At 35.0% G+C, this 15,732-nt stretch overlaps 5 protein-coding genes and 2 long non-coding RNA genes across 11 annotated transcripts; 1 reads left to right on the top strand and 6 right to left on the bottom strand.

Moving 5' to 3' along the window:
• Positions 1–6: 6 nt before the first annotated feature.
• On the bottom strand, positions 7–2,418 carry BZO2H1 (bZIP transcription factor family protein). Of its 4 annotated transcripts, none has more exons than NM_178959.3 (7): positions 1,922–2,409; positions 1,752–1,833; positions 1,219–1,405; positions 1,062–1,137; positions 860–985; positions 421–770; positions 7–299 (listed from the first exon to the last, which is right to left on the bottom strand). In NM_178959.3, exons 1-7 carry the CDS (start codon positions 2,330–2,332, stop codon positions 278–280), a joined length of 1,254 nt encoding a protein of 417 aa, NP_849290.1. In that variant the 5' UTR covers positions 2,333–2,409; the 3' UTR covers positions 7–277. The 4 variants fall into 4 exon arrangements, with proteins under 4 accessions (NP_849290.1, NP_192173.1, NP_001329302.1 ...); NM_116498.4 differs by having other exon boundaries at positions 13–299; positions 1,219–1,387; positions 1,922–2,418; NM_001340389.1 differs by having other exon boundaries at positions 13–770; positions 1,922–2,418.
• A 535-nt stretch (positions 2,419–2,953) lies between these two features.
• Positions 2,954–4,752, bottom strand: AT4G02630 (Protein kinase superfamily protein). The gene has a single exon (NM_116497.3). It carries the CDS (start codon positions 4,678–4,680, stop codon positions 3,202–3,204), a length of 1,479 nt encoding a protein of 492 aa, NP_192172.1. The 5' UTR covers positions 4,681–4,752; the 3' UTR covers positions 2,954–3,201.
• A 255-nt stretch (positions 4,753–5,007) lies between these two features.
• AT4G02620 (vacuolar ATPase subunit F family protein) lies at positions 5,008–7,115 on the top strand. Its single transcript, NM_116496.4, has 5 exons — positions 5,008–5,083; positions 5,220–5,293; positions 5,950–6,031; positions 6,285–6,367; positions 6,786–7,115. The coding sequence occupies exons 2-5, from the start codon at positions 5,231–5,233 to the stop codon at positions 6,942–6,944; spliced, it is 387 nt and encodes a 128-aa protein (NP_192171.1). The 5' UTR covers positions 5,008–5,083; positions 5,220–5,230; the 3' UTR covers positions 6,945–7,115.
• AT4G04225 lies at positions 6,384–6,808 on the bottom strand. The gene has a single exon (NR_141790.1). It is a non-coding gene; the product is annotated as an other RNA (long non-coding RNA).
• AT4G02610 (Aldolase-type TIM barrel family protein) lies at positions 7,027–8,755 on the bottom strand. The gene is made up of 8 exons (NM_116495.4): positions 8,627–8,755; positions 8,383–8,529; positions 8,247–8,312; positions 7,985–8,093; positions 7,775–7,851; positions 7,603–7,680; positions 7,367–7,504; positions 7,027–7,283 (listed from the first exon to the last, which is right to left on the bottom strand). The coding sequence occupies exons 1-8, from the start codon at positions 8,699–8,701 to the stop codon at positions 7,146–7,148; spliced, it is 828 nt and encodes a 275-aa protein (NP_192170.1). The 5' UTR covers positions 8,702–8,755; the 3' UTR covers positions 7,027–7,145.
• Positions 8,756–8,800: 45 nt separating this feature from the next.
• MLO1 (Seven transmembrane MLO family protein) lies at positions 8,801–12,475 on the bottom strand. 2 transcript variants are annotated; one of them, NM_001036501.2, is made up of 13 exons: positions 12,311–12,475; positions 12,042–12,226; positions 11,293–11,546; positions 11,074–11,190; positions 10,918–10,978; positions 10,750–10,847; positions 10,583–10,657; positions 10,350–10,488; positions 10,196–10,236; positions 9,887–10,096; positions 9,738–9,805; positions 9,579–9,639; positions 8,801–9,482 (listed from the first exon to the last, which is right to left on the bottom strand). In NM_001036501.2, exons 2-13 carry the CDS (start codon positions 12,220–12,222, stop codon positions 9,207–9,209), a joined length of 1,581 nt encoding a protein of 526 aa, NP_001031578.1. In that variant the 5' UTR covers positions 12,223–12,226; positions 12,311–12,475; the 3' UTR covers positions 8,801–9,206. The 2 variants fall into 2 exon arrangements, with proteins under 2 accessions (NP_001031578.1, NP_192169.1); NM_116494.5 differs by having other exon boundaries at positions 12,042–12,475.
• A 2,500-nt stretch (positions 12,476–14,975) lies between these two features.
• On the bottom strand, positions 14,976–15,319 carry AT4G04215. The gene has a single exon (NR_141783.1). It is a non-coding gene; the product is annotated as an other RNA (long non-coding RNA).
• Positions 15,320–15,732: the final 413 nt, after the last annotated feature.

The raw sequence follows: 15,732 nt of genomic DNA, 5'->3' as shown, positions 1-15,732 counted from the left end.
GTTGTCGGAATTTAATGATAGGGGAAATTAGTAAAGCCATGTGAGCTATCTTTTTTAAAATTGGATAAAAACAGATATACACTCTGTTATTAGCTATAAATAGAAAGACGATTCTCAAATAAGAATCTTGTAATGTTATAAGACAGAGCTTATATATATATATAAGCCATGAGACTGTATTTTCACAAGATGTTTTCTCATGATTCGTAACTTAATAACACTTACAAATTACAGATGCATAGACATTAATATAGTGCGAAACCCGCTTCTTGTTTGATCAGTCCACGCATTTTTTCGGCCTGTAAAATGAGCAAAAAAAGGGGAGACAGGAATCTGATATGTATAAACAGGGATCATAGTACTTCAAATGGTTTTAAATTGTTCAATGGTCTTAAAAGAAAGAGCCATGTTTTAGCTTACCATGCTGAATCGTTCTGAGGTTCGGTATTCCAGCCATACGGGTTGGCGCTTGGAGTAACATGGTGATTTTGCCCATTTCTAATTCTCTGCAAGGGAGAGCTGGTTTGGGATGGAGGAGCAGCGAAATTGTTTCCGAGTCTTGGAGGTAGAATGGTTGGGATCCCGATGTTTTGGTTTGACATATGGTTTAGGTTTGAGTGTGGTTGATAAGCTGGAATAATGCTAGAAGAATCCATCCTGTTGTTACCAGTTATTGGCATTCTGTTGTTGTTGTTATGTCCACTTGATCTTCCGAGAAGCATCGGATTCATTCCTGTTACTCTCTTCACGGTTTCTTCCGCCATTTTCACCTTAACATAACATGGGAGTTACTAAAACTGTATACAAAAAAAGGGTAGTTCAGAAAAAGGAGAGGAGGATAATACTTAAGTCTTCTTACCTTAGCTCTTAATGTCTCAATGTCAGCCTTTAGTATTCTATTGCCAACAGCAGCCTCGTCATACTTGTGATTCATGTTGCTCAGTTGTTTAAGAAGTGATGAATGCTCACCTTTTAGATCATTAACCTATCAAAATACAAATTAGGTCTCATTAATATCCTTCAACACAAAAATGAGGTGTTGAGAGGATACAACACAAAACCTGTGTTTCGAGGTCACTTGTTTGCTCCTGCTTTCTCCTTCTAGATCGCCTAGCTGACTCACGATTTGACAGCATCCTACAAATATTAAAAGGAAGAACAAGGCTCTATAAATGTAATCTTCAAACGACAAGAAATTGGAGAAAAAGTAATGATTACCTTCTAGATTTTTTAACGTCCTCTGGCTTCAAGGAACCGGTGGTTTCATTCTCTTCATCAAGGTCCTCGTCATCAGAATATTCTCTCGACGATCCACTAGTAACCTGCTTCATTGATACACCAGTTTTTTTCACCTCAGCTGGTAAGGAAGAAGTAACACCAAGTTCTCCTGGGGTCATCAAAGAACCTACCACGATTAAAACTTACTATGTCTAAGACTCAGAAGAGATATCTGAAAGAGAAAGACGAGCGCTGAAATAATGATTTCCCATATATTGAACTAACCACCAGAACTCATCTCAATCCCAAGCTTATTGTTCTTCCAGAAAGCAGTTTAATTTCAATGAGAAAGTCAGTCACAAAAAGATTGAAACTTGACGGATAAAACTAGGCGCTTGATCCAACAAAAGTACCATTTTCTATTTCTAATTCCTTAACCTAGGCATCTAAATTAACAAACACAGAACAGAGAAACGAATCTGCAGGTTTATCATCGCTCATCTATCCTGGTGAAACTAAGAAGAGACTCTTACCTTGAGTAAGAGGACTGGATTGAACTGGTTGAAGTTGAGTTTCTGGAGAACTAGTCGAATCTTCAGGCTTCACAGACCCAACCTAAGAAGAGAACATCAGAGCTTCAGATTTAGATCAAAACGCACAAATTACACATATAGATAAGAAAAATAGAAGATTAACAACACACCCGAAGAGAAACAACAGTAGCGCACTCAGTCTCAAGCTTGTTCTTAAGAACACGACGATAATCATCGGAATCAACAATCACCGTCTTCGTCGTCATGGGAGCAGCACAATCCAAATTTCCCGAATCGCGATCACGAAATCGACTATCATCCTCGAAATCATTCTGTCCGGAAACAGAAGGAAGAGATTGCGCCGAAGAAACACCGACGATCGCGTTGTTGTTGTTACCAAGTGGCTCAGAGCTCACCGCCGACGAAGAAATCTCTTCGAGAAACATCTCGAAAGTCCATTCCGGTTGACTCTGGCTAACTTCATCCGCCGTAACAGGCTTAGAAGAGTCGGGATTGAGAGGAATCGGAGGAGTTTCCCAGAAAGGATCGGAGAAATCGTCAATGGAGAAGATACTGTTCATCGCTCGCTCTCTTTTTCACTTTCTGATTCTTCTTTTTTTGTCGGTACTTTGCCTATTTGCATTTAGGTCCACCCACACAAGTATATTCTCTTTTTTTATTACGTACAATAAAATAAACATTTTTTCTTACACATTTCTGTTTTATTTCTTTACAATATTCTTTGAATAGTTTTTATAATTTAAATATCTATTGTATAACGTCCACTAATGTTTACATGAAAAAACGTAACAGTTTTTGCAAACATTGTTATTTAATTATTCTTCAAAGTTTGATTTATTCAATGAACAACGAAGTTGACATAAAACATTAGATTATATTTTAATTTATAAAAAAATACTATATTATACTGGTCATTAAAAATTTATAAAATGTCACCAGAAGCTAAACAAATAAATCACTAAGCTATATTACAAATTTACAATAGACAAGCCTAAATTATAAAAAAAAAATATATGGAGTTTTTTAAAAATCTAAATTTACCACAAAAAGCTTCTAAAAATAATTAACGAACTAGATCATTTTTTCGCGCCATATGTAAATTTAAACAGTCATTTTCAATTTTCATATATATGGAATTTACTCTCTATTTCTTTTTGACCTTAACATAGTGTCACCAATACCACAAATCACCACTATGTAGGCTATATTACAATAGAGAACGAACCAAAAGAATACAAAAAAACAAACCATATATATATTTTTCAAGCAATCCCCAGTTTTAATTATTGCAAAATTACAAGAATCTACACACATTTTTTTTTTTTTTGTGAAAGGGCTAAGAATCTACACACATAAATATACACACACAAGAAAAAACTTCTAAAAATAGTAATACAAAATTATAATGCCAAAGCTTCTTTCTTTTTTACTAGTTCTGCTTATTCTCCAAAGCTAATTGGTCATTGTTGATCAGAACAGAATTACCACTCTCATCCTCTGATTCATTCACATTTGTCTTCCTCCGCGGTGACCTTCCCTGTTCTATTCCTCCTCCTCCTCCTCCAGAGTTTCTCCGATCATCTTTAGAGACCAAGTCCTCAGCTTCAAGCATATGAATGATATGACCCATTTTTGGCCTCTTTTGAGCATTAGGATCAACACATCTTAAAGCTACCAAAAGGGTACGCTTCAATGACCTTAACGACGGTTTATCAACCATCCTCGGATCCAAAACTCCTTCCGCATCTCGATTCGTCACCAATCTCTTCAACCATTCCACAAGATTCACTTCTCCCGGAGCCCGGCTATAATCCACAGGACTTCTCCCTGAAATAATCTCCATAACAAGAACACCGAAGCTATAAACATCGCTCCTCTCATTCAACATTCCGGTACTCGCGTATTCAGGAGCCACATACCCAAACGTACCCATCACACGAGTAGTCACATAGCTCATCTCCGAACCCAAGAGCTTAGCTAACCCAAAGTCAGAAACTTTCGAGTTCCATTGCTTGTCAAGCAAGATATTACTCGATTTAATATCTCGGTGAACAACTTTAGGCTCAAGACCTTCGTGTAAATACATTAACCCTTTGGCTGTTCCAAGAACAATGTTCATCCTAATCTCCCAAGTAAGAGGACTCTTAAACCCCAAACCACCACCATGAATCCATTGTTCTAAATTCCCATTATCAACATACTCGTAAACTAACATCCTATGAGCTCCTTCAACGCAATAACCAAGCAATCTCACCAGATTCTTGTGTCTTACGCGTCCAATAGCTTCGACTTCGACTTTAAATTCTTTCTCAGCTTGTCCTCTGTTGTTGAGCAGATTCTTTATAGCCACCATTGATTTATCCTCAAGAACACCTCTATACACAATCCCATAACCTCCTTGTCCAATCACATTCTCGTCAGCAAATCCATTAGTAGAAACCTCAAGCTCTCTCAACGTATACCAATGTCCCCAACCTAAATGAGAAACCTCAGGACCCGACAACATAAGTAAACCCTGATCACCCGACCCGGACCCAGACCCGGAACCAGTCCAACCTCCTCGTTCCGGGTACGCAATCCGATGATCTTTACCAATTTCGATGTGAATTTTGTTATCGTCTTCTCTTTGTTGGTTTTGGTGTGGCTCCGGTGTTGGGTCGGGTTGAATTGGAGGTCGAATCTCTTGAATCTCCTTGGAAACAACGGGAACAATCGTATGGTTAGATTTAGAAGAAGACTCAAGAGATTTGTTCTTGTTGCTTCGTCGGTAAATGAACCAGAGAGAGATGAGAACGAGTAAAAGAACGATCGCGGCTCCAACGCAAACGCCGAGAACAACCCATAAACGTAAACCAAAAATGGAAGTGTGTCTCGAGAGCTGATTGTTGACTGAGTGAGAATCCGCCATTGCAGCTCACTGACTCTTCTTCTTCTTCTTCTTCCTCTGACTCTCTCTTTTTGCTTTTGTTCTGCTTCACATATAATAATCATCACAGGAGGTTTTTCTGAAGTAGAGACAAGAAAAGAGATGTCGAAAAGACAAACGTACCCTCGAAGAGGCAAGCTGGCTTTGATGGGACTTGCACTCATCATTATTTTTAGTATATATTTACACTTTTGCCACTTTTACTGTTAATGAGCAATTATTAAAGGAGGGTAGTATCGTTATTAAAGGTATAGTCAGGGGTAATATTGTCAATTGAATCGTGTTCTGAACAAGTTTTTTTTTTGCGCGTGGTCTTTGGTTGTGATTTACACAAATCTATCTATCAAATCAAATCGAAGAAGGAGAGAAGAACAGAGAAAAAGAGGTAATGAGTAAAATCTATGAGCTTTTGCTTTATCTTCGAATCTAAGATCAGGAATTGATCAGGGTTTTTACCCAATTTCGATAATTGTCTTCTTCGCTGGATTGATTTTTGTTCTGGAATTGTTTATCGTGTGTAGTTGAATCAAATATGGCTGGGAGAGCTACGATCCCTGCTCGCAACTCTGCCCTCATCGCAATGATCGCCGATGAGGTAAATTCGTTACCAAAAAACTCATCTTTTTATATGTTGATGAAGGATTTGAGGTTCCATTAGTTTGATTCTTTAGATAATTTTGATTTTTCATTTGGATCTTCTGTGTTGAGTTTTGAATCTCTGAGATGTGATCTGAACTAAATCAATGCGTTGTTTGTATAGATTTATTTATCCGTAAACTGCTTGACTTTTTGGATTTGTTTGTGGAATTTTTAATCTTTTTGGTAGTGATTCAAGCCTTAGAATAGCTTTGTCCGTAGTTCTGTGTATTTCTTGATTTGGGATCAGACCAAATCTGCAGATGATCTGATCTGCTATTACTGAATTTTGATTTCAGCACGAATCAGGAAACTAAGGAGTAGAAATCTTCCTAGAAACTGTATTAACATTGAATAACAAGAGGTTTAGGTTTTTTAATGTTAGTCTTCACAACTGTTCTGGCTTAACAATTGGATTTACTCCATTGTATTCTATCAGAAAATCATGTCTAGTCTCTTATTTTAGACTTAACTTGCATTTTCTTCCTTGTACAACGACTTGTTACTGGCAGACACTTAATTGGCCAATGGTGGCAGAATTGTTTGGAACTATCCGTTGATATAACCCTTTAGCAATCTTCAATGCCACTTACAAGACTTAAATTTTGTGTACAGGACACTGTTGTTGGATTTTTGATGGCTGGAGTTGGTAATGTTGACATAAGGAGGAAGACAAATTACCTCATCGTGGATTCAAGTATGTTTTTCTAACTCAATATGATCTTGAGGAAAGATAATCTTTTCAATCATGAATCAAGTTATGTCACTTATCTCAAAGTGGTATCCTTTTGACAAAATCAAGTTAGTTGAAGTTTTTCATCTAATCAATTTCGTGTGGAATTGTTAGGAGATAACTTTCTTAACTTCTATTTCTGTAGAATTTGTATAAATTACCCATCTAGTCTTCTAAGTTAATTGATTTTTCTTTTCTTTTGGTTTTGTCTTTTCAGAGACAACTGTGAGACAAATTGAGGATGCTTTCAAGGAATTCTCAGCAAGGGATGATATCGCTATCATTCTTTTAAGCCAATATGTAAGTGTCTTCTTCCAAATCCAGTTTACTTGTAATGTTACTCATCTTAACTGCTATGTCTGTACTGTCTTGTTTAAGTCGTAATCAAAGGATTCATGACTTGTACTCCTCCACTTTATTGAGCCCCTTATGTTTAATGCCATTATTGACTATCTTACTTGCTTCCACGCACCCTTTTCATCATGGATCAAAGTCACCATTATGTAGGGTAGTTTTGCTATCTTTTTCCCAGCAATTAGTATATTATTGGATCCAACTGTGTCAGAAACATAAGGTTAGGCTACTTTGTATCAGCCTTTTGACACATATCATTTGTAAACATGAAATAGAATGAGGCCTATCTCTATGTGCTCTATACTGCAAAGTCTGTTTCTTTCTACAATGTCAAAAATGTAATGAGAAAGTTTCATGCTTGTAGATCGCCAATATGATCCGGTTCTTGGTGGATAGCTACAACAAGCCAGTTCCTGCAATCTTGGAGATCCCTTCCAAGGACCATCCCTATGATCCTGCTCATGATTCAGTTCTCTCTCGTGTCAAGTACCTCTTTTCTGCAGAATCTGTGTCACAGCGTTAAACATATGCATTTTGCAAGCTCTCGGAGCCTATATCATTTGTTTGTTTTTGATATTCTTGTCTTTCTCCTTCGGAACCCGAAAAATCTACAATAATGTATAACTCTTGATTTTTATTTGGAGAGGAATGTTATATTATGAAGAAGCAATGGTAGCTTCATCTGGTTCTTTGCATTCAATTAAGAAAGAATCATTGTGGGTATTCAAGAGACAAGAGCAGACTTCAAAGATTTAGTGAAGAATTCTAGCTCCTTAAGTCCTTGCTCAGGTGATTCAGACTCGCCCAAGATCTTAACCATCGCGCTACCAACAATGACTCCGTCTGCTCCCCATTCAGCTACCTGTGATGTGAAATAAACTGAGTCGGGTTAACAAATCCAATTGCCAAGATATTGCTAATCCAGTGTCTGTGATGCAGCCCAACCTGTTTCACATGCTCAGGTTTTGATATGCCAAATCCAACTGCCACTGGCTTGCTAGTTGCCTCTTTGATTTGTTGTAGAAGAGATTGAACTTTTTCGTTAACAGACTCTCTTGTACCAGTAACCCCTACTGAACTTACCTGAAAAGAGCTCGATAACAACATTGCGGCTATATAAGAACACGAACTTACACGCATCATTTACTGAACTAGAAGAGTCGTGAAACTGTGATTCTTACGAGATAGATAAATCCTTCAGAGGCTTCAACAATGGCATTCATTCGTTCTTTTGGAGTTGTGGGTGTTGTGAGCAGTACCTTGAGGACAACATAGTAAAGATGGTAAAGGAAAGAAAACAGTTTGCTGTGAAAGATGCTATCTTTTATTGACAGCTAGAGAAGAATGTCATACTAGCTCAATTTGATGCTTCCGAGCTTCGTTCCGCAGAGTTTCAGTCTCCTCGAGTGGAACATCAGGAACCAGAAGCCCTATGAAGAGACACAATGTTAACGTAGTAAAGACAGGAACTAAGAATAAATGGAAGCAAATGACGTCAAAACTGAGCCCTGAAACAGCATATAAGTATTTTACTTGGGAGAAAAATTGAAAATGTCAATGTACCATGAACTCCAGCATTCTTTATAACAGTCATGTAGTTCTCTACTCCTCGTCGCAGGATTGGATTGTAATATGTAAACAATGCAATTGGACAAGATAACTGAGGAATAACCTGAAGAAATTTTGGAATAAAAAGTGTCCCTTTGTAAGAAAACCAAAACAAAAAAAAATCCACTATCTACTCAACAATGAGAGTTGTAATTTCATCATATGTAATCTAAACAACTAAGAGAGGCTGTAAGTAAACAAAACAAACCACACACACCTCTTTAAGCATAGAGATAATGGAGTTAAAGTTGGTTCCTTTAAGTAACGAACGTCTCGCAGCAGCCTATGACAAGAAAGAGAGAAAGTTCAATATTCAGAAGATGATTGAAATGTGCAGCTTTTGAGGATCGAACCTGGATTGCTGGACCATCAGCTAATGGATCAGAGTATGGAACACCGAGTTCGATTATGTCGGAGCCACACGAATCAAGCACTTTAAGAGCTTTCGCTGTTGTAGAAAGATCAGGATCACCAGCTGTGATATATGGAATCAGAGCCACCTACAAAATTGTTTTCAACAACAATCAAGAACAAATCGAATAGAGAAAGGAAATAAAAATTGAAACTTTAGGGTGATTGAAGAGAGAATTTACTTACTTTGCCTTGTGACTTTAACCTAGCGAATGTTTCTGATAGACCAACCGTGGAGGAAGGAGTCTTGAGAAGATCCATTGCAAGCGTTCGAAGAAGAGACTAGCGCGAGTGACTAGTGTGGCTTTAACTCTCGTACAAAAGTAAAAAGCAGAGAGATAAAAGGAATATTAATTTGGAGCCGGTTTAATCATCCAAACCAAAGTAAAATTAACCGGTTTAACCTAAATCATATTTGATTGCTTACTGTACAACAAATCCAAAGTCTTGAAATTTAAATGTACTTTTTCCAACACATTGTAAGAAACCAAATTCCAACTGAAGAATATTTTTGGTTTTTCGTTGGTTTCAAATTTCATTACCCAAAACCAAAATAATTGAACAGAAACATATCCATGGGCATCCACAATGTTCCAAATAATACAATATACAAACAGATTCAATTTCCCAATTCTAATCCAAAGATGGTAACTTTGTAACAAAACAAAAAAATCAAGTCACTATAACTTATGTATAAACCACAAAACCGGACCTTGAAGCTAAAATCTGATGATGATCCTCTAAATGGAAAAGATAATATCTCTGCTCAGTTGTTATGATCAGGTGTAATCTCATTGTTTGTGTCCCCTGCGTTGTTTCTTGTTACTCTGCTGAGCTGAATTCCTGCAAAACCTGCACCAGGACCAGCAGCAGGAGCAGAACCAGAACCAGAATCAGGACCAGGACCAGCCTGAGAGCTTCCTTCGTCTCCATTACTAGCTGCAGCTTTTAGGTCTCTCTTTTGTTTCACTTTCTGTGCCCAACCAACAAGACCAACCTGCACATTCTCCTCGAATATAGCTTTCTTGAAGCTACTTCCCATCTGTTGTAATATAAGAAAAGGGTCAACTTTTCAGAAAGAATCCAAAAAACCAAACCAAAAGATTCTCAAGCTTTTTAGTAAAAATTAGCTTGTTACCTGTGAGACGATGGCGTAAAGAGGCAGTGTACTGTAACTGCAAAGCACTTGAATGAAGACCCTAAAGAGAAGAAGAAAGATACCAGTCTACAATGAGTTATACTCAACGAAACAATATGAGAAAGAACAAAAGAAAAAATGTCGAATCTTTATGCTTACCCGATAACCAATCTTGGAACAATGTATCTCACCTGTCCCATAATGCACGAGTCGAAGCCGTATGTAACCTAAAATAAAGTCATCAGTCTTAACCATTTTAGGTGAATCTTAAAATTTTGTTTTTTCTTTTCTTAAAGAACCAGACTTACCCAAATCCAAAAGAAAAACGCAATCTCAAAAGCATTCTGGAAGAGGATAAAATGGATCAAGTAGAGAACAATTTGAGGTTTGCTGAACCAGAAATGCTCATCTGAGGGTTTCACCACTAAGTCTCCTTCAATGGCTACATGTTTCTCTGCAACTTCATGAGCTAACTGTGCAATCACATGCTCCAACTTTGTTCCCACAGCAAGAAGCAACTTCAAATTTTACATTAAAAAAAACAAATTCAGCTCAACTGAAAGAAGATTTAAGCACATTCCAACGAAGTAAAATGAGGACAAAAACAAATGACTCACAGCAAAGGGAATAAATGCTATCCAGAAATATGTGTGCCATCCTGCAAGATACATAATTGTAGCTTCGATATCAAAGGAAACGTAATAACAATTTCTTTTCATTTCTATTGAAACTAGACATAAGAAAAAGATTTGAGTTTTGTGAAAAGCATACCGTTAACATTTAGCAGCAAAAAGATGACGACAAAGATCCAAAGATACCAACTAATACCAACAACTTGTTTGAAATCATCCTCTAGAGCGCGCATCATATACTTGTGGAAATTAAGCTTGGGGTTTCCCTTACAATGTGTCTGTATTTAAACCATATAGATTGTTAGACTAAAAGATCAAAGCAAATGTTCTTGATTACCAAATCTCAATTTTTGTAAGTAATCAAGATTTTACCATAATGAAACCAAGACGTAAAGTCACGTAATCTGATTTCGTCACAGAATCATAGAATTGCTTGAGAAAGGATTGCTGTCATGCAAACAACATACTCTCAACATCGGGTAGTTCCAAAGGACAAATAACCAATATAAAACTAGTAATGTAATTTAAAGATACCATACCGTCCATCCGAGGATGACTGAATCTTTGCCAATACCAAGAAAATGCTCTTTAATAAAAGCATGGTTGTGTACATGAGTGACCCTTCTTTTCCTGAGAGCTGCAACAAAGCACAATAAATAATCAAACAATATGCATAATGTTCCGCTAGCATATAATCGATTTAGTACCTGTTTCGGGGTCAAACTTCTCATCTGCGATCGAATCCTCCCATTTCTTCCATTGGTGAATCTGCATTAACATAGATAAACCAGAGGTTTCACACCTGAGAACTTAATTTATATATACATTGAATGTAGAAAATTTCTATATTGGTTTGTGCTCACCCTTGTGCTTCCAAAAATCACGGTAAGGACACAGAATGTCACATGGGATATGGCGAGGACGAAGATGAAAATATGTAGATGGTGCAATGCCTCAAGCGAAAGCAATGGTACTTTACCCTGAAAACAAGAGGGAGAGAAGTAAGTACTGATTCAATCAAGTAATAGCAAGAGCAACACCTAATATGACTATAGTGAGGCCCTGAAGGTATTTGAATTTACCTTTTCGCTACAGTAACCAACTTGCACAGCAGCATGTTCAGCAAGTAGACGCCTAGTGGTTCCAACAATAGGTAAAAAAGTCTGAAAATGTTCTTTTGCTGTAACGTTTTTATGTTCACTTGCCCCAGCTTCTCGTCTTGAATCGAGAGAACATGGAAGCATATGCATAAGCACATTTTCTTTCACACAGAATTTGGAAATGAGCCCTTGGAATACCGTCAGTAACAGCGATATAAACCCTAACAACATCAGCTCTGCAATTCACCAAAATGATTCATCATACATCCACAAATTTGCACTAAAGCAACACAAAGAAAAAAAAAAAGTGAAAGATTTGAACTTTAAATACTCAAAGCGCTGCTTATAATCAGACACAGTCACATCTCACTTAAGCTTTAAAGAAACAATTGGTCCACTATTAACAACAACATCAACTCTGCAAATCCTTAAAGATTTGTCATAGATCAATAAATTCGAACCAAAGCAACACCAAAAGGAGTAAAGAGTTAAACTTTAAAGACTCAAGCTACTTAAAATCTGACATAGCTACATTTGATTGAAGGATTTATCGAACAATTTGCAGATTTTGTAAACTAGAAACCATAATTAAAAGACTAAAACACTGTGTTATAACCCAGAAAAACAAAACTAATCTCACTCAAAAGATCCGTGGAACCCACTCAAACAAAAAGAAAAGAAGGGCTTTTGATGTTTTGTTTTACGTTGGTGTGTGTGTGTGTGTACGGTACCTTCTTTAACCTTTTGAAGGGCTTCGTAAAGGGGTTTTTGCTTCTTCTTCTTAAGAACAGTACCGAAATAGTGAAGCAAACGCTCCACCGCCAGTGAAATCGCGACGATGACCGTACAAACTCCGGCGACGACCCACGTCGGAGTGAATTCAAGCGACATCCCTTCTCCTCCGTGACCCATTTTACTTCTCACACCAGAGAGAATTTAGTCAATAAGTAAAGATGAATCTGGGAACAAAAAACAGACAAAGGAAGAGTCTTTTATGTACCAACACTGGAATGTCGGGTCCAGGAAGAGAAGAAGATGAAGAAATCAGTGAGACAGATTCTTCTGAGTTTTTTTATTTATTTATTTTCCTCTTTGTGTTGATGATTTGTTGTCATTGTCAATAATACTAATTGCTTTTGATTAGATTAATTATGGTAAATGATCTCTATTATCTTCATGTAATTTGATTACGACCTTATTATAGAGTTTATATATTCCACTTTTTTTTAGTATTAAAAATCTGTGAGACAAATTAGGAAACGCGTTTTCAACTTTCCAGTTTCCATATTATTCGTTTCTATTCCGTGTTTACTTAAAGCATCCACACACAATCACACATTGTTAATGAGTTAAATCTATAATCAAATCACATTTTCCCTCTTTTTCCTTTCTATCAACTATGTTCCAGTTCACATGTTTCGTTGTATATAATTAAGTGATACTAGGAGATCATGTAAGATTGTGAAAAAATAAAAAATAAAAAAAATGAGATCATGTAAGAAAGATAAAAATACAGAAACTTCAGAGTTCCACTGATTAGAGCGGTCGCTGTCGACTCATCTTTTATTGAAGAATTGTACCGTTCTCCGGTGTGAATAATATTTTATACTGGATTGGATAATGCTCGAACAATGTAAACTTGATGATGCTCGAACAATCAAAAGGCTACAAAGGAAGTATTTTTTTTTTTTTTTAGAATAGATCGGTTTATCTCGTTTGGTTCGGTTGAACTTAATTTGGTTTTAGTTTGTATTTGTGTCTTTAAAATTGATACGGTTAGAACGAATGTATATGTGTTGTATTCTTTATAAATTAATAAAATGTATTTATAAATAGAATAAGATTTATCATTTTTATCTTATTATATAAAGTTTGGTTTTTAAAATGACCGGAACATGTGTCAATTAAAATATTAGATTTATACAAGTAAAAAATAATATCTGTTTATATATATTACATGTCAAATCTAAATTAAACAATATATTTAAAACAAAACTAGAAAATTGTTAACATTATCAAAAAATGAAAATTATCAAAAGACAAAATTATACACAAGTAAAAATAATATTTGTTTGTATATTAAAATAAGGGAGATTTATAAAATTACACTTTTTTTACTACTCTTTTGCAACAATACCCTTTTATGTTGTCCATTTTTAAAAATACCCCTTCTCTTGAACAAAATGACCAAATTACCCTCATCTAATAGAAACATGTAATTGAAAACTGAACTTTTCCCGCCAATTTTTTGGCGCCAAATTTTTTTTTTCCCGCCAAAAAGAAAAGTTTCTGCCAAACTTTTTTCCCGACAAAAAAAAACATTCCCGGCAAAAATTTTTTTCGTAACAAATTTTTCCTCAGCCAAAAAAATGATTTTAAAAATCCTTGTAAATATTTTTTGGCGGCAAATAGATTTACAAAGAATTTTAAAAGGGTTTTAAAAGATTTACAAGAGATTTTAAAAAGGTTTTAAAAGATTTACAAAAGATTTTAAAAGAGTTTGAAAAGATTTACAATGGATTTTAAAAGGGTTTTAAAAAATTTACAAGTAATTTTAAAAGGTTTTAAAATCCCTTGTAAATCTTTCAAAATACTTTTAAACTCTTTAAAAATCTTTACAAATCCTTTGTAAATCTTTTAAAGCCCTTTAAAATCCATTGTAAATATTGTAAAACCCTTTTAAAATCCCTTGTAAATATTTTAAAATTTTTTAAAACAATTTTAAAGCCTTTAAAAATCTTTAAAAGACTTTTGTAAATTTTTGAAATCCCTTTAAAATCTATTGTAAATTACCCTTTTAAAATCCCTTGTAAATCTTATAAAACCCCTATAAAATCCCTTGTAAATCTTTTAAAACTCTTTTAAAATCCCTTGTAAATCTATTTCCCGCCAAAAAAAAAAAATTGGCGGGAAAAATATGTTTGAAAACAAATTTTGGCGGGAAATTTATTTTGGAATATTTTTGGCGAAAAAATATTAATTTTTCATTTTGTTAACCTAAAACAATTTCCAAATAAGGGTAAAATGGTCATTAAAAATTTAAAGAGGGTAGAAATAAAATTGGATAAAACAAAAGGGTAAAGTTGAAAAAGGGCATCATGAAAAGGGCATTAGAAAAAAAAATTCTTAAAGGGATAATAATTAATATATTAAACTATTAAGTTGATTAACTGATTTTTTTTGTGTTAATATATTATCAAAACAAAACTTGTTTTTTTTTTTTTTTTTTTTTCATCCAAAACAAAACTTGTTTTATTTATTGATTTTTGTAAATAACTGTTTTTCTTAGCTTTTATTACTTCTTATGTTGGATGTTCGTGTTTGGTCTGAGAATTACCTCCTTAAGCACAAGTTGTTCCTTTATAAATGAGCTCCATTTAGGCATAATGATGTGAACCCTTTAGTTTTTGTTGGTGTAGACTCAAATTAGAGAGAGGAGTCGCTGAGATTGATAAGCTAGCAAACAGAATCTTCCATATCGACAAGCTTGGGAATCAACCTGAATTGTGATAGAAGAGAGAAAACATTTTCTAGGAAACTAAATTGTCTCTTTTGAATTTGAAATACTTTATTTGGAGCTTGTTTGCTTAGCGCATATCTCGAATTTGATTATATCTCGCAAGATAATTATGTGACGTTTTTGAATTATGTAAACATCTCAATAAGTGATATAGGAAAATTTAACTTACAAACAGAAAAATAAGCGATTTTTTCAATACATTCTAATAGTTGAATACATTAATTAGAATTAGGAGGGATACAATAATAGATAACTACAATTCATTCGTCATGTTCTAAAAATAGAGAGCAATAAGTACGACGGACAGTACCGTCACTACTTGGCGTCATGGTAGATAGGTAGTGGATCTGCTAGATATATGAGAACGGAAAGAACCAGAAGCTATTAGAGGCGGGAGGAGATATGTGGGGATGATTTCAGTGCAATTCCACGACGCACCATTTCCACTTTCGTAACACCTAAACGACCGCTTCGGCCGTATAAAATCGCAAATGTTTGGTCTCAGTGTATTTTTCCAATTTCCAAATACATCAATTCAAATTATATAATATCTAGTGGCAATTATAAGTATATCATATATTTTCAAAATTAATTAAAAAGATTACTAAATTATGTTTGACTACAACTATTATAATAGTTAAAAACATAAACAAAAACAAAGAAACTATTTTAATAAAAAAATCAAGTAAACATTAAAACATAAGCAAAAAATAATGTTAAAGAAATTATTAATTATTAATTTACTAATAATTAATACCTCTATAAATTAATTGTTAGAGGTTTAACGTAATTTATAAGGAAAACTAAAGAAGACTTTAACCCATAAAGAAAAAAACAAAGACTGAATTGAAGGCCCATATTTAGAAGAAGAGAAAGAAGACCCAAATATGATATAAAATCCA

Source organism: Arabidopsis thaliana, chromosome 4 (genome assembly GCF_000001735.4).
Source record: "Arabidopsis thaliana chromosome 4, partial sequence".
NCBI classification, from domain to species: Eukaryota; Viridiplantae; Streptophyta; class Magnoliopsida; order Brassicales; family Brassicaceae; genus Arabidopsis; species Arabidopsis thaliana.
Note: the sequence above shows the minus strand (reverse complement) of the source record. Positions and strands in the feature narration are given on the sequence as shown.

Bases quoted from the DNA above. Each gene is read 5' to 3' on its own strand.
- BZO2H1 (NM_178959.3), bottom strand. From the start codon at position 2,332: ATGAACAGTATCTTCTCCATTGACGATTTCTCCGATCCTTTCTGGGAA. The intron at 1,138-1,218 runs GTAATCATTACT...TAATATTTGTAG, and splicing joins GACGTTAAAAAATCTAGAAG to GATGCTGTCAAATCGTGAGT. The intron at 986-1,061 runs GTTTTGTGTTGT...GTATTTTGATAG, and splicing joins CAAGTGACCTCGAAACACAG to GTTAATGATCTAAAAGGTGA.
- AT4G02630 (NM_116497.3), bottom strand. From the start codon at position 4,680: ATGGCGGATTCTCACTCAGTCAACAATCAGCTCTCGAGACACACTTCC.
- AT4G02620 (NM_116496.4), top strand. From the start codon at position 5,231: ATGGCTGGGAGAGCTACGATCCCTGCTCGCAACTCTGCCCTCATCGCA. The intron at 6,032-6,284 runs GTATGTTTTTCT...TTGTCTTTTCAG, and splicing joins TTACCTCATCGTGGATTCAA to AGACAACTGTGAGACAAATT. The intron at 6,368-6,785 runs GTAAGTGTCTTC...TCATGCTTGTAG, and splicing joins TCATTCTTTTAAGCCAATAT to ATCGCCAATATGATCCGGTT.
- AT4G02610 (NM_116495.4), bottom strand. From the start codon at position 8,701: ATGGATCTTCTCAAGACTCCTTCCTCCACGGTTGGTCTATCAGAAACA. The intron at 8,313-8,382 runs GTTCGATCCTCA...TTCTTGTCATAG, and splicing joins CTGATGGTCCAGCAATCCAG to GCTGCTGCGAGACGTTCGTT. The intron at 7,681-7,774 runs GTATGACATTCT...GTTGTCCTCAAG, and splicing joins GGAAGCATCAAATTGAGCTA to GTACTGCTCACAACACCCAC.
- MLO1 (NM_116494.5), bottom strand. From the start codon at position 12,222: ATGGGTCACGGAGGAGAAGGGATGTCGCTTGAATTCACTCCGACGTGG. The intron at 10,489-10,582 runs GTAAAATCTTGA...GTTTAAATACAG, and splicing joins TACGTCTTGGTTTCATTATG to ACACATTGTAAGGGAAACCC. The intron at 9,640-9,737 runs GTAAGCATAAAG...TCTTCTCTTTAG, and splicing joins GTTCCAAGATTGGTTATCGG to GGTCTTCATTCAAGTGCTTT.